Raw genomic sequence first — 16,751 nt, forward strand, 5'->3', positions numbered from 1 at the left:
TACAAAGTATGTACAGCTTCCAATTGGAACCGCTCACGCAGTGCCCTAGTGGACAATAGAGCTGTAAATTATTGATTGATTGATTTGTCTTTATTATAGAGACTTTCAGCCCTTGGCTGGTTCGTCTCTCGCTGTAAATTAGGTTAAGTGACTGAAGAATAAAAAAAAGGAAGTCAATGAAATTCCTAAACCGAAAAATTCATGGATCGAACGAGAATCGATTCCAGACCACCTCAGTATCAACACTGAGCAAGTTTTCAAATATCATACTAAAAATGAGAAATGCCATAGCCATCTTTTCTCTTTTAATTCTAAAAATTGCACTTACAGATGCTGCAAGTGCTTGGTGCCACAAGCTGATTAAATAGCGCAAGATATGAGTGAGGAACAGTCATCATATCAAGTGCATTCCTACTACGCCAAAGCATTTCCACATGTCATCGTGTCGGGTTGTAGTCACTTCTCCAAGACGCCATCAAGTCGCGACCAACATGCTGCGGCTGAGCAAATGTTTGATGTTCTAGTTCTCACTGTTTACTTTTCTTCAAAGCACGTTTTTTTTTTGTAATGCGCATATATGTGTATCGATAAGAGATGTACAATGCTATTCCATAATAAATAATCGACACGTCCCATACAATGCGGTTGTGGTCGGCCGTCTATACGTTATCAGATTGCGTTATCTTGAAATTTTCTTAGAGAGAGACTCAATTGCTACGCCACCTATATCGGTTTCGCACTTCCGTTTGAATCAGTTTGTCTTATTGTTTCTGGACCATAACGGAAATAGCTTGCAACATTTGGTCAGCAAACACATAGGTGCGGCACGATTTGTTTACATAAACAAAACGGAACGAGCTGGCTATACTTTCAAGGTTGGCGTAGCATCTACAATCCTACGTACCCATTAAAGTCTTCCCGTTGTTGTGCGGCGAACTGGCCAAGTATGTTCGAAGGCATTCAAATTTTTCTCAAATTTCAACCTTTTGCTAACACATATCAGATTACAATGTTTCAACCGTAAATTTGCCAGAGCACTATCGAAGAAGGCATAGTATACATTTTTTTTTCCTATCTGCAGTTCCAGATTAGTACACTATTCAAATGTGTGTTATCATTTAAAGTGAGTCATGAATGGTATCCAAGGAATGTCGTTGTATTTTTTAGTGAGGCAACTTACTTTTTACTCCATTCATTTACAAACACCCGGAGAAAGGAAGTCATTTAGTTTTCGAATATTTTAAATCTTCTCTAGTAACTCAGCACACCTCTAGCACATTAGCTGAATGAATTGTTTCAGCATCCAATCAATTAAAACACAGAACATGATCAAAGCTGAATTACCAGCAGAGTTCCTTCAGCCATTATTGGTAAGATTCTTACCAGAAGAGCTTTATGGAAGTTTTTTTGAGAAAATTCTTGCTGATGGAATTCGCCGTAGTCTCAAAGGAGTGTTTCAGTGAAATGGACTGTTCAATGATTTCATTGCGTAATTTTCGGGCAAGAACACTGGCAATATTAAAATAAAAGAAAAAAAAAATGGAAAAATCCACATTGAAAATCTAAAGATTTTCTCTCATTTTTGCCTTTCTCCTAAAATGACTTTTCGATAGAAAACCTGGGGGGCCGAGACAAATATAGCAATCAACTCAGCTCGACGAATTGAGTCTGTGTGTATGTATGTGTGTATGTATGTGGTCAAAATAAATTCACATCAATTTTGGACAGTAAACCTCAACCGATTTTAATGACCGACGGTTCATTTGACGCAGAATCTGGTCCCATCGTTTCCTTTTGAAAACGATTCAGATCGGTATAGCCGTTCCGGAGTTATGGTCATGTAGGTGTTCTGGATAGATACCCCAGTAAGGGGCCAGACATGAAAATGTTACATACTCATTCATGCGACACATCAATCCACTGCATTTTCGATAACCTGATGAACGGTAAGCGGGAAAATAGTTTCAGACCAAATATGAATCAGTCATATTTTTTTTTAATCTCGGAGTCACAGCTTTTCAGAATTGTTAAAATTACATCTGTTGACAATTTCATATCAAATTTTCGTAAAATTTCGTAGATTTTTTTTTTGAGAAAGTACCCAGCACATCTGAAAAAAAAAAATCTGCAAGGTTTTTCCCAGTAAATGGCACAGAAACCGGAACATTTATTCATTAGCTAATACACAGTAATTTTTTCAAAACCACTTAAAATATTTTACGGGTTTAGATATGGACAAAACTTAATTATTTCTATGGTTACCACCAAACTACTACGAATTATTTCAACAAAAAATGGCTTTTACGGTTTACTGTTTTACACTAGAAGTTCTTCAAGGACATTCTTTTGAAATTGCCTCATAAATTCCCCCCAGGTACGATTTTGTTCGTCATTTTTCGTCAATATTGAAGCAATTGTGTTCAAAACAGTCAGATCAGAACCCATTCTTTCAGACAGACACTATAAACAAATTAAACATTGTAATTTCATCATATTTTTATTCACATGATGAAGAATGTGTTTTGACCGTTTTTAATTTTAGGAGAAATTTCTTAAGAAATTCATGGTGGAATTCCTAGCAGAATTTCTTATAAAATTGTCAGAAGGATGGATGGATTTTCTGAATAAATTGAAGGAATAAATTGAAATATCTGGAAAAAATATATCTAGATCTCAAAATGTGTCGAGCAATTCTTTTGGAAATATTTCCGAAAAAAATATTAATGAACCTGCGAAAAGTTAGAAAGAATATCTGATAGAATCCCTTGAGGAATTACTCAGAGAACTTCTGGAAGAATTTACTGAAAAGAAAAAGCACGAAATAAGTTTTTTGAAGAATTTTAGTCAGATTTTATGAGATAATTCCTGGAGGGGTTTCTAAAGGGATCCATGGAGTTATTAAGGAACGAATTCAAGGAAGAATCTCTAAGATCTTGAAGTTGGAGATTAAGCTGATACAAACTTCATTTTGACTTTTCGCCTCCCACACCATCAAAACATGTTGGCTGGATTTTGCATTTTGAGGGGGCAGATGAAAAATATTTATCAAAATATCGGGTCTTACTAAAATTCTTTAAAAATTCGATGAGTTTTTGATGTTTTTCAGATTAAATGCTTTATTATTTTTATCCCCCCTCCCTCGACCAGCCAAAGAGTGGTGAACAAAAAGTTAAATGAAAATTTGTAATGACCTAATTGGGAATAAATCAGGTTTAATCTCTGAAGGACTTCTGAAAGAATCCCTGGAAAAACTCTCAAGGAAATGGAAACATTTCTTAATGAATCCTTGTAAGAATGTTCCGAGAAATCTTTAGATAATTTTTTGTAGGAAACTAGAGATATTTGTTAAAAACCTATGAACGATAAGCAGACTCTAGAGGATTTTCTGAAGGAATTCCATCTGCAATTTCTGGAAAAATGGAAGATTTTTTAAAGAAATCACTGAAAAGATTTTCAAAGGCAATTCAAGGAATTTTTAAAGGTTACTTTTAATGAATTTTTAAAGACCTTCTAACTAGAGGTGGGCAAAACGGCTCACTTAAGTGATCGGATCCGAGGCGGATCCATCACTCTAGTGAACCGGATCTTTTGAACGGATCCGCGGCTCAGTTATGTATGTGAATGATCGAACCGCACCGAGCGAATAGAATTGCTTGCAGCTCATTCTCTCAGCTGCAGAATACGACACTCATTTTCTTGGTGTGTTTTAATATACCCACCCGCATCCGCATTACCCCTTTTTCATCACCAAACAACGCATTGCTGATGCTGATGATCCGAAAGAAAGAAGTAAAATGTGTGAGTAGGAGCTGCATGTTCGGATCGTTCCGAGTAAGGAAGTCAGACAGGACAGTCGGGTCTGCGCTCTCCCGACTGAGCATCATGTGCGTTGTTTGCCGACCGCATGCCTGGAATCTTCACCAGAGGACAGAACGCGGTTGGTAAGGCTGTGGTGGTTTGGCTTAGCGTGAGGAAAAAACACGTGTCGTAAAGTTCTGAATACATATAGACCAGAGTGATGCAAAGAGGAGCGAACGGTTCTTTTCTCGGGTCTTTCATACAAAGGCAGCGGGATCCGGCTCTCTCTGAAAAAGAGTCACGGTTCACTCGCTCACTGTACTGATCCGGATCTTTTCAACGATTCCGGATCTGATTGCCCATCTCTAAATCCGTGAAATGTTTTGAAGGAACCCCTAGATGATTCTTTGAAATACTTGGAGGATTTTTCGAAGCATTTCATGCAAGATTTTCTTAAAAAAAACCTTTTGAAAAACTCCTGGAAAAAAAAATTAAAGAAAGAGTGCATAGGACTATCTCAAAAATTCAAAATATCATATCTCAGAAGCTGAAAAACATTATCTCAACAGCTGACTTCATGTGACACCAAATTTTTTTTTATGAAACCATGATACTCATTTGGTCCCGATACCATAAAAACGTTAAAAGACACTAATGTATTTGCATGGTTTTTGACAAACACATTTTTGCCCCTTCAACGTATTTTTTTCAATAAACTAGAATTCAATTCCTTTCAAACAAAAACAGTTCAAAATAGGTCATCTGGTTCATAAACTACGAGTTTTTGAAAATCTGCAGCGGAGCAATTTAGGAAGAAATTTAAGGAAGATTTTCTAAGATTTTGAAGTTAGAAATTTTCGGAAGCAATTTGGATTAACCTCTGGTGGAATTTCTGAGGGAACCCCTGGAAGAGCTTCTCAAAAAATTCCTTATCCAATCTTTGTTGTAAATTCTCGAGGAATCGAGGAATTTTTTAAAGGAAAATTTGGTGATATTTGTAAAGGAATCTATGGACGATTTTTTGCAGAATTCACAACAGAAATTTCTGAAAGAAAGGTAGAGTTTTCAAAGTAAAAAATGTAATGATATATGAAGGGAATTCAAGGCATTTGTAAAGGAAACTTTCAATAAAATTCTGAAGACATTCAAGCATGTAATGCAAAAGAATGGGTAAAGTGTGCAATGGGGATCAAATCGAGGTATGATTCAAGACGGTAAGACTTTTGTATTGGAGCTTTATAGATTAAAAGAATATTTCAGTGAATGTAGAAACTCGGTTTCCTAACGTGGAATGGAACGTAATTTGGAGGAACTTAGGGCTCAATTTTTTTTTTGTCAGCCGATAAGGAAATTGTTTATAAGCTAGTAAACGACATAGTACTCAACAAAGAAAAATTGTTGGCATACAGCATTGGTAATTTGAATGGTGATTACTGTGAACATTGTGGAGTATCAGATAGCAATATACATAGGAAAAAAGAGTGTAGGAACAGTCAAGAAGTGAGGCAATGGACTAAGCAAATCTTAAAAGAAAGGATAATGGTTCAATATGAAAAAATAGAAGACGTTGTGCAATGGAATATTAATGTAAAAAACAAACAACATAATGCAGCACTGTGGTTAGCCATGCACTGCATTGCATGGTGCATAACAGGAGAAGCAAACAATAGTTTATATTGCTTTAAGAAATCAATCAGAGAATTCAGACGGTTGAACAAAACAATGTTTGCAGTTCGGAAATTTCTTAAACATATGTTGAAACTATTAGATTAAGTCTTTGTATGACGCGATAAAATAAAAATAAAATTAAAAAAAATAAAATAAAAAAAGGCAATCCATGAAAGATTTTTGAAGGAATTTATGAAAGACTCCGTCAAGAATTTTTTGAAAGAATCTTTCGAAGATTTTTATGAATTCATGGAAGATTTTCTGAAGAAATATGTGAAGTTTCTGAATGAAACTCTAAAGGAATTTCTAGAGGATTTTTCGAAAAAAAATATTAAAATAACTCCCGGAAGAATTTCCTTTTTTTTTTTTGAAAATATTGCGCTTTTGGGGTTTTCCTACAAGTTTGCCGAACATCATATTTTAGTAACAAGCTTCTAAACTGAGTTATAGACAATTGAATTGAATTATAACCAGGTGAGTGAAAGCATTCTTGATGAAAATTTGACTGATCCCTCAAATCTTCTCTTGACTGAGTTGATAAAAATATGGTAGCTTGAGATAGTGCACGTCTTCGCGATGTAGTGAAACTAAAGGCATACCGCCATCCGAGGTGCAACACGCATTCACGCGGCTTTTCAGTATACTATGGAGGTATTTTTCCAGATGCAAATAAACTAGCTCTAAAATGAATCAGGTTAAGCCCGAGAACGGCTAGTTTGGTTGAAAAGGAAGCGTAGAAAACAATAACTTTACACATTTAGGAAGATTTTAAGCACACCGAATCTAGGCGATCGCGTGCTGATTTACTATAACATTTGGAATGAACTCACTAACTATCAAGCGCCTCCTACTTCTTCCATTGCTACTGGGAAGCGTTTGATGGAGCCTCCTGGTCTTTTACTATAAATCAAAGCAGAAATTGCCAGTGGGTGTTTTGTTTCCTACAATTTTTTAGCCCCAAAAAGTTAATATGTACTATTTGAATTGGTTAACTGATTTCAAGTCTAAGAGGCCAATGAATAAGTTGCTCTAACCCTTTGGAAATTTGTTATTGCAGACTACTCAAATTGGACTATCACACTTTTTTTGGTACGCCTTAAAAGTATAATAAAAGTGCAGATTTGCCTCGGATCTTCTCGACATCTTCGGTGCACTTATTCCTCCATTTACAAGGAATAAGTGCACCGAAGACCTCAATTCGATCCGACGTATCCCTGCGCTGTAATCACACTTTGAAGGTGTGTGCACACTATTGTGTCAGTCCAATTTGGGGTGCAGTCAGCAATAATATTAAATTATGTTTAGTGTATCAGAAGTGACTTTCATCACTCTCTTTGAATCGTTAACAGTTTCTAAGCGGAATGCATTCAATGTTAAACCAAACATAGGTATTTGAAAAGGGCTTTGGCAAGAAAGGTCAATTCAAAAGCACGTGTATACGAAATTGTCAAGCATTGTGCAACGACTGAAAACATCTGACTTCAAAACAATAACCATCACCATTTCACTTCGTAGGGGCGAATTTCTCGCATTCCCACATATTTTTTACACACGAATGCACTCAACTCGAGAACTCAACACATTACCACCAGGTTTAATGATAATCGCCGAAGCCACGCACTGTTTTCTCGCTTATCTCCTCTTCCATCTTCCATCGGCGAACTATTTTTGGATCAACACAAATCGATTTTTTCCCTCACACTACTGCTATGCCTCGCACATCTGGACCACACTAACTTAGCGCCGACCGCCATCTCTCACATCAATCACTTAATCCCAAAAAGGCCATCTCTCCACTTCGCACGGTATTAGCACTTACCTATGCAGAACACCACCACCGCCGCTACCGAAACTGCCCCAGGAGATCTGAACCAACGAAGGTGCTGCAACCGGGTCCCCATCGGTGGTGTTTTAGTTTTGATGCCTGATGTTGGCTACCCGAATACACGAAGGTCAACACACAACACACGAATTCGACGACGACGACGTTCCGAGATGCAGAAGACGGTCACAGTCGATTTGCGACGAGATTTCAGGGTTTCGAAGTACGACGACGCGTTCGCGATTAAAAAAGCCCAGATTTATGTGGCCCTCTCTCGATGATGGTTGTAAATTGCCACGGCACACGATACACACAATTTTTGACGACGACGTGGGTTCTACCAGAGTACACACTACACCGGTTCCGTACGCACAGAAGGTTTGTTTTTCACTTTCGTTAGGTTGACTTATTTTTGGTTGGAATATAGCGGTATGTTGTTACATCACGGAGCGAAACCCGTGGCTGAATGCTCAGTGAACTGGCTAGAGCGAAGAGTTTTAATGACTGCACAGTAGGTACTCTGGTGAGCGAGTGGTTGTGAACGTTTACGCTCTTGGTGTCTCTTTATCTGCTTCTCTTACTTTCATGGGGCTAGTGGATAACGAAAACCCAGTGCCGGTTCCGACAAATTCCGATAGATGCAAAAGTCCCGCGTTTTTTCGCATGCAAATTAGATACTCTTGAAGCGCCTAGTTTTATTTAAATGTTAGTATTATTCAAATAAATGTTTAATATTTATATTTCTAACAGTATTGTACGACAAGGTATATCTCAACCACCCTTGACTCAGGAAATGATTTAAAGTACCAAAATGGAGAAATTTCACTTATTTCTACACTTAAATATTTTATGCATAATCATGTGGTAAATGCACAAATGTACTCTTAAAAACTTCATGATATTTAGTTTAACCCTTTGGAACCGGTTTTGATTGATTGGTCTTTATTTAACCCTCTAATACCCAAACTTTTAATTTTGATCTAAATATCATTTTTCGTCATCTAAAATCGATTTAAACATGTTTTGGAAGATGAGTTTTTTAATTCCCGTTTTCGTTTTTGATTTTTCTAATTTTTATTTTTGAACATCCCCACACTTTTATATTTTTCCTGGAAGCCAATTTGGGGAACGGATTTTTCGGGATGAAAACATTTTGAGATTTGATGATTATTGTTGAAATATTATTATTTTAAATTTTTTTCACAGAAAATTTTATTTTCCGTGTAATTTCAAGGAAAATAATTTTAGAGTGTATTCGATTCCCTTAAACTACTAAACAAGGATAGAATGATTTGGGAAAATTTTAAAATATGTTAATTATTGTGATTCAATACAAAATAAACAATGACTTCTAAAAGGTGACTAAAACATCAATTTTTCAATGATTTTTAAAAACTGTGAATACGCTTTAAAATACACCAAAAACCATTTTGAGATATACAGAACAATTCTAAATATTAGCCAAAAATATAAAAAATAACAGATTAATCCACCTATTGGTGATAGTGCCTTTCTCGTCGAACATGTACTCATGATCTTTCCTTGGTTAGGATACGACTGGGATGATTTTGCTTCAGAATGTTGGCTTCAGCCTTTTGGGGGAATCGAAAACACTAGTTTATGATTTTTTCCGACGTTTCGATCTGTATGGGGCCTTTTCAAGGATTCAATCGGTCAAGGTTTCCTAGTCAAGATGGCCTTGACTAACTTAAAAATGTCATACGGAAGTTTTGGTATTTATTGAGTCCGTTCGGTTTGAAACCGTCGTGATGTGGACAATCTCCAATCTATCGGGCGGTTTAGAATTCGGTCCCTGTTTTTGGAATCTTCTACTATTGTTTGTTTAGCTAGTTTCTGTGCTAGGGCCATCATTCCGAAGCATGATCTTTCCGTCGACGTAATGCGAACTGTTCCTGAATCCTGAGAATACCTTATTTAGAAAAGCAATAATTTAAAAAAAAAATTGGGAAATTTATTAAATGAACATGTTCCGACGTTACGTTAAACGTATACACTGGGCTGAAAAATATCAGAATTTTCAGTTTACTGCTTGAGCACCTTCACTATCACTGAAGACCGATCAACATCAAGATGATAATTACAAGCTAAGGACTCTTCATTAAAGAAAGTGGACATCTGTTTACCAATAGTTTAGAGTTAAAACTAAACAAAAAATTGTGAATTTTTGCTCAGTGTGTAAAAACATTGTTCACTTCGGCAACACACTCAAAGAAAACGGAAAAAGTAAGAAATTTCGAGCGATAGGTCGTATTAGCTTTGCGACTAGCAGATTAATTCTGCACAAATGGTGTTCCAAAAAGTTGTCGTTTCGAGAATTGGCTTACTAATACACTTCCGGGACCGCAATTTTTTAACGCTAAGCAGGGGACAGGTGTGCCAGATGATGTAGGGTACAGCAGAACTGAAAAATTTGGGAAAAAGCCAATTGTTCATGTGGCTTAAAGAGTTCTTCGTATTTCACAACGGGAACAATCAACGGTGAAAATAACAAAAAGGAATGCATCAAAAAACGACTTCTACTTATCTACCGAAAACATACGGATCCTCTTTTGTTTTAGGTGGATCTGGCATCTGCTTATTACGCTTCTTCTACACTAGAGATGCTCAATACGGAAAAAGTCGATTTTGCCGAAAAATGGCAACATCCACAAAACTTCTCTGAACAGCGTCCTATGGAAAGATACTGGACAGTAATAAAGCGGCATCTTAAGAAAGATGGAAAAGAAGCAAGCTCTGTTGATTGGTTCAGAAAAATTTGGCCAGCGGCACAACGAAAAGTTACGGAGAAAGTTGTGCAGAATCTAATGGGAGGTGTCAAGAGGAAAGTCCGAGCGTTCTTCCGAAAAGCGAAGTAATTGTTCAAACTCACGTGAATTTGGCCACATGCATGTTGATTGTCATTTATAAAAAATAAAATTGTGAATTTGTTCGAAAATACACATTTTCTATTGAAAAACAGGTGTCCACTTACTTTAATGAACAGTCCTTAGGATATAACGTCTTTCACAATCACAGATGACTTTACGGTAGGCATGCCCAACCTTTCGTGGCTGCAGGCCACAAGTGATACTCCATACCAGTCGACGGGCCAGACATTAAATTTCGACATCAAATTTCGAAAGCACGAATGCACCAGTGAAATTTTGTAAATCCGATAACCCGTTCTCACGGCAAATCACAACACTGACATCATTTGGGTCATAAAAATGTGAGCAAGAATTCTTGAATTTTGCAAAAATCACCCTGAATACTTTTTTTCTGAATTTTGCCGAACTGCAGGTTGCAGCAAACAATTTGCTGAAATTCAGCAAACTTCCCTGATTCGTTCAGTTAACTCTGCTGTTCAGCAGCAACGTTTTTCTGAAATTCAGTAAATTTTGCTGAAATTCTGCTTAAAATTTGGCTGTACCTTTCAAGTTTAAAATTTTTAAATTTATGTATTTAAATTTTTTAATCTTTGAATTTTTTTTACCAAAACACTCTACCTAATTCGAGTTTATTTTTAATATTAAATTTTATTTAAATATGAAATATCTTAAATTATTTCAATCCTTGGGCCAAGTTTCATTCATCGATTCCGCGGGCCGTATGTTGGACAGCCCTGCTTTATGGTCTTCGACATAGTTTTTTCTTCACACTTTAGGCTATATTTTATTATCATTGGTTACAAAATTCATGTAAAATTTGACAAAAAATGCAAGCAAGTGAAATTGCCCATACTAAATCCCATAAAAAAATTCCCAGTAGTTTTAGACGGAAAAGAGGGTTGAAAAAACTTTCTCCGGGGTTAATGCGATAATTTTCTCATATAACGTTGACCTATCCTACTGTATATTTTTACACCTCAGTGATTTGATGAGATTGCTTTAGTACAGACAAACAGACATATCATTTGTAACATATTGCTATTATATTCATCGTTACGAAAAAATAATCGCCAAATGCTAATCAGGTTGCGTTTCACTGCGGGTAGTAGACGTCAAACGAGCAACAACGATTAATATTTGTTTCAACCGTTGAAAACAAGGACGATGGAGAGTGAGTAGAGTAAGACGTCTGTATGTATGTGGCCTTAGTTCAGTCAAGATTTTGTTTTCTTACACATATTTATCGCTTGCATTGATTTGTTCATTTTTGAAGTTCCTGCGAAAAACCCTAGGAAGCACCCAATGCTGGTTTTGCATCACTATCGGTAGCCTCTAATGTGGTCTGCCTATTTTCTTGCTAATCGTTCCTAATGGTTTAAAAAAAGACCGCGGTTCGATGTGTCACATGCATAGGTTTGGTTCTTTTTGACATTTGGCCACTTCCGGCTGGACACCCTAGATCAGTCCTGGAACACTATCGGTAGCCTTTATAAAGATCATCGTTGTGGTCTGAGCCTATTCTCTGACTAATCGTTCATCACGTTATTTAAAAAGCCGCTGTTTAATGTGCCGCAGGCATGGGTTTTGATATCTACCACATTTGACCACTTCCAGCGGGACACCCGGAACCGGTTCCGGAATTCTATCGGTTGATCCAAATATGATCTGAAACTATTCTCTTTTATTAACCGTTTATCAGATTGCCTGAAGAGCTTGCGATTTGATGCGTCGCATGTAAGGGGTTGGTTAACTTTTATACTTGGCTACTTCCGGCGTGACATCTGGAACCGGTTCAGTAACACTACCGGTTCCGATATGGTCTGAGAATGTTTCCCTGCCCACTGTTCATCAGGCTATCGAAAAAGCCGCTGTTTGTTGTATCGTATGCATTAGGGTGCCAATGGAATGTATGGGAAAAATTTGACCATCGAATTTCAAAAACGGGTAGTTCTCAAAAGTTTCGTCTCCTCAAAAAAAGTCCCCATGCAAAATTTCAGCTCAATCGGACTTCGCTAAGGGGTGGCCCAAAGCGGTCAAAGTTTGGCTGTTTTGAAACACGAAAAATATCCCAAGGTAGGGATACATGAAAATTTCGAAATCGAAAAATTTTTTTTGATGCCAAATGCCTTAAAAGTGCATGAAACGTTGAGATCTGGTGTTATCTCAAAAAAATTTTTTTGGAAAAAAATTGACTTTTTGGACTTAGAAAATTTTTGAGTTGGGGGAGTGAAATGAATTTAAAATGGAGGATTTGAATTTAGTTGCTGAAATATTCAAAGCAATAGTACTGGAACATGTCTTATATCATCATTGGCAACTGCTAGCATATTATATATCATATATCGTTAGGGTGGTTCACTTATTTTGCATTAGGGTGGTCCTTTTTGTAGAAAAATTTAAAAAATAAGATAATAGTATTAAAAAATCACTTTATACCTGTAAGTCATTTTCAATGTTGAATATATATAATAATTTATTAGGGTGGCTCATTTATTTTTATTTAGGGTGGTTCATTGAGATGGAAATTAAGAACAAGAAAATATTTCCAGAAAACTTACCAGTCATATTTTTGTATAGTTTAAAACCATGATCCTTTATTGGCATGTAACACTTTGTTAAGATATTCCTAGACCAACATGTGGAAAGGGCGTAACAACCATTGCGATTTTCTGCTTCTCCTGTCCCTCCCGGGCATATCCCCAATTATTCATAAAATCTTTTATTTTCTTTTTTTAAATTTTGAATCTTTTTTTTTTTGGGTGCTTCACTTATTTTGCAAAAGGGTGGTCCTTTTTGTAGTAAATTAAATAAAAAAACGATAATAGTATTTGTATTGTATTTTCCGTTAGGGTTGTTTTTTTTGAAAATTAAGATCAAAAAATACTTCGAGAAAATTCAACTAGGTAATCTTTTTCGTATGGCTTCAAGCCATGATTTCCTACAAATCTTTCGGTGACTTATCTATAAAGAGAAAATCTCTAATTATTATCTCTCCTCTCGTTCTATTTCATTAATCACGGCATCAATATAGTGATTACAACCGATTTACAGTTTTAAATATTGTGGTACGAACTACCAAAGAGATTAATTTACTACTAGAGAGGTTCATCTCATTGTAAGATTTTGAAAAGTTTTGTGAGACTAAATTCAAAAACTCGAGTAAACATTTATTCAGCTGTTTCTATGAGGAAGAAGAGTTTAGTTTGAAGAGTAGAACTGTTTGTTGAACCCCTAAGATGGGGAAGTTTTTCATTAATGCGGTATTTGCAGATATAATTTACTTTTGCAATGGTCATGGCCAAGCGTGTCCATACTGAGCGGATGAAATTAGTGCTCTATTGATTTACACCACCAAAATTATCGTATTCATGCAATCTTCCTATCTTTACTGATAGAAGGATGATGAAATAATTTAATTGTCTTTTCGAACTGTTAAAAAACCTCAACGCAGTTCCGCACGGAGCGTTAAAATTCACCCGAGTGAAATTCTCTCCGTGTGCTCAGTGTGGTACTGCGGTGCGGTTTTTTGACAGTTCGAAAAGACATTTAAATTATTTCAACATCCTTCTATCAGTTAAGATACACTGAGAGGAAAATACATTTTAGTTTCACTGGAAAAACTCAAGTAACCGTTCAAAAATGATGTTTTCAGTGAGTTCAAATGAATTAAGTAAAATTCGCTTAAAAACTTAGTGAAACTCCAAAGAAAAGCTATTGAAAATTTGGTACTGTATTGTATTGTAAAATGTATATGATTTTCTAGTGGGTTTTACTGAAGTCGAATGTATGAAAAATGAAGCGAATTATTGTCCGCCATCACTAACGAACCAAGCATGAGTGTGATGATGGCAATATGTTCTGTGATTTTAATGTTTCCATCCTTACTAGGGAACCGTTTGGGGGTCTCCGATAAAACGGAGACAAACCAATTTTTTTTTAATAATCTCGAAATAGACAAAACAAAAACAAAAATGGCCAAAAGTTGTTCCAAATATACTGAAAATTTACTTAAATTTTATTAAATTTTGTAGTGAAAAATTTCACTTAAATGCTATTGGATTTTTCCAGTGGAATATTTTCACTAACCAATCATGTAAGTTTCAAATGTTTAGTTAGATGGAAAAAATCTACTTATGATTTCCAGTGGAATTGAAGTGAATTTTTCGCTCAGTGTAGGAAGATTGCATGAATACGATAATTTTGGTGGTGTAAATCAAAAGAGCATAAATTTCATCCGCTTAGTACGGACATGCTTGGCCTTGACCATTGCAAAAGTAAATTTATATCTGCTAATACCGCATTAATGAAAAACTTCCCCATCTTAGGAGTTCAAGAAACAGTTCTACTCTTCAAACTTAACTCTTCTTCCTCATAGAAACAGCTGAATAAATATTTACCCGAATATTTGAATTTAGTCTCACAAAACTTTTCAAAATCTTACAATGAGATGAACCTCTCTAGTAAATAAATCCCTTTGGTAGTCCGTACCACAATATTTAATTCTGTAGATAGAAATCGGTTTTAATCACTATATTGATGCCGTGATTAATGAAATAGAACGAGAGGAGAGATAATAATTAGAGAATATCTCATTATTGATAAGTCACCGAAAGATTTGTAGGAAATCATGGCTTGAAGCTATACGAAAAAGATTACCTGGTTGAATTTTCTGGAAGTATTTTTTGATCTTAATTTCCAAAAAAAAAACAACCCTAACGGAAAATACAATACAAATACTATTATGGTTTTTTTTTATTTATTCTTCTACAAAAAGGACCACCCTTATGCAAAATAAATGAAGCACCCAAAAAAAAAAGATTCAAAATTTTAAAAAGAAAATAAAAGATTTCATGAATAATTGGGGATATGCCCGGGAGGGACAGGAGAAGCAGAAATTCGCAATGGTTGTTACGCCCTTTCCACATGTTGGTCTAGGAATATCTTAACAAAGTGTTACATGCCAATAAAGGATCATGGTTTTAAACTATACAAAAATATGACTGGTAAGTGTTCTGGAAATATTTTTTTTTGTTCTTAATTTCCATCTCAAAGAACCACCCTAAATAAAAATAAATGAGCCACCCTAATGAAATATTATATATATTCAACATTGAAAATGACTTACAGTTATTTGAGATTTTTTAATACTATTATCTTTTTTTTATTTTTCTACAAAAAGGACCACCCTAATGCAAAATAAGTGAACCACCCTAACGATATATGATATATAATATGCTAGTAGTTGCCAACGATGATATAAGACATGTTCCAGTACTATTGCTTTGAATATTTCAGCAACTAAATTCAAATCCTCCATTTCAAATTCATTTCACTCCCCCAACTCAAAAATTTTCTAAGTCCAAAAAGTCAATTTTTTTTCAAAAAATTTTTTTTGAGATAACACCAGATCTCGACGTTTCATGCACTTTTAAGGCATTTGGCATGAAAAAAAATTTTTCGATTTCGAAATTTTCATGTATCCCTACCTTGGGATATTTTTCGTGTTTCAAAACAGCCAAACTTTGACCGCTTTGGGCCACCCCTTAGCGAAGTCCGATTGAGCTGAAATTTTGTATGGGGACTTTTTTTGAGGAGACGAAACTTTTGAGCACTACCCGTTTTTGAAATTCGAAAATTCGATTTTCATTGGCACCCTAGTATGCATGGGTTTGGTTCACTTTCTTATTTAGCCACTTCCGGCGGAACACCCAGAACCGGTTCCGGAATACTACCGGTTCAGATATGGTATGAGAATGTTTTCCTGCCTACTGTTTATCAGGTTATCGAAAAATCCGCTGTTTGATGTGTCGCATGAAGGGTTTGGTTCACTTTCATATTTGGCCACTTCCGGCGGGTCACCCGGAACCGGTTCCGGAACACTACTGGTTCAGATATGGACAGGCTTGTAAACATTCGACACTTTTCACTACCTTCGCTTTGTTGCCGCGGTCGGGTGTCAGCTTGCTTTGTTTCATTCGAGCGCGACCGCTACCTCTTACACACAACACGAGCGGCAGAACGAAGATCAATAAATATAAGAAATCGTCAAGTCATTGTCGTCTGACACGATGACATTTGTCTAATTCTAACTTTTTTGCATATATTTTCAGCCAATACCGATTATGAATGTTACTATTAGTTTATTCTTGCATGTTGCATTGAATGCGACACACATTTGGCCAACACAGCTCTCATTTTGGAAGAAGACAGGAATAACAAAAACCGAACCGTCTCCCGAAGACGCTATCGTGCTGAAGCGCATTCGTTTGACTTTTTGTTTCGTACAGTAGTTTGATTGCTTGTGTGGCGAATGTCGGAGACAAAGGAGGCCGAATATCGACGAAAAGGTTCAAATGACTGTGATCTCTAACAAGACTGGATATGGACCGAGACTATTTTCCTGTTTACCGTTCATCATGTTTTCGAAAGTGCCGTGGTTGGATGTGTCGCATGAATGGGTTTGTAGCGTTTTCAAATCTGGCCCCTTCCTGGGGTACCGATCCGGAACACCTAAATGGCCATAACTCCGGAACGGCTGGACCGATCCGAACCATTTTCAATAGGAAACAATGGGA

The 16,751-nt window shown here is 36.2% G+C and overlaps 1 protein-coding gene across 2 annotated transcripts in view; it reads right to left on the reverse strand.

Moving 5' to 3' along the window:
* The window catches only part of LOC109410675 (fasciclin-3), a 45,414-nt gene extending 37,593 nt beyond the window's left edge, over positions 1-7,821 (reverse strand). Inside the window, exon 1 of one of the 2 annotated variants that reach the window (XM_019684213.3) lies at positions 7,286-7,821. In XM_019684213.3, the coding sequence (XP_019539758.3) occupies positions 7,286-7,367 (82 nt within the window). In that variant the 5' untranslated portion in view covers positions 7,368-7,821. The remainder of the gene's footprint in view (positions 1-7,285) is intronic. The other variant, XM_019684212.3, reaches the window with a different exon arrangement.
* Positions 7,822-16,751: the final 8,930 nt, after the last annotated feature.

Source organism: Aedes albopictus, chromosome 3, assembly GCF_035046485.1.
Source record: "Aedes albopictus strain Foshan chromosome 3, AalbF5, whole genome shotgun sequence".
NCBI classification, from domain to species: domain Eukaryota; kingdom Metazoa; phylum Arthropoda; class Insecta; order Diptera; family Culicidae; genus Aedes; species Aedes albopictus.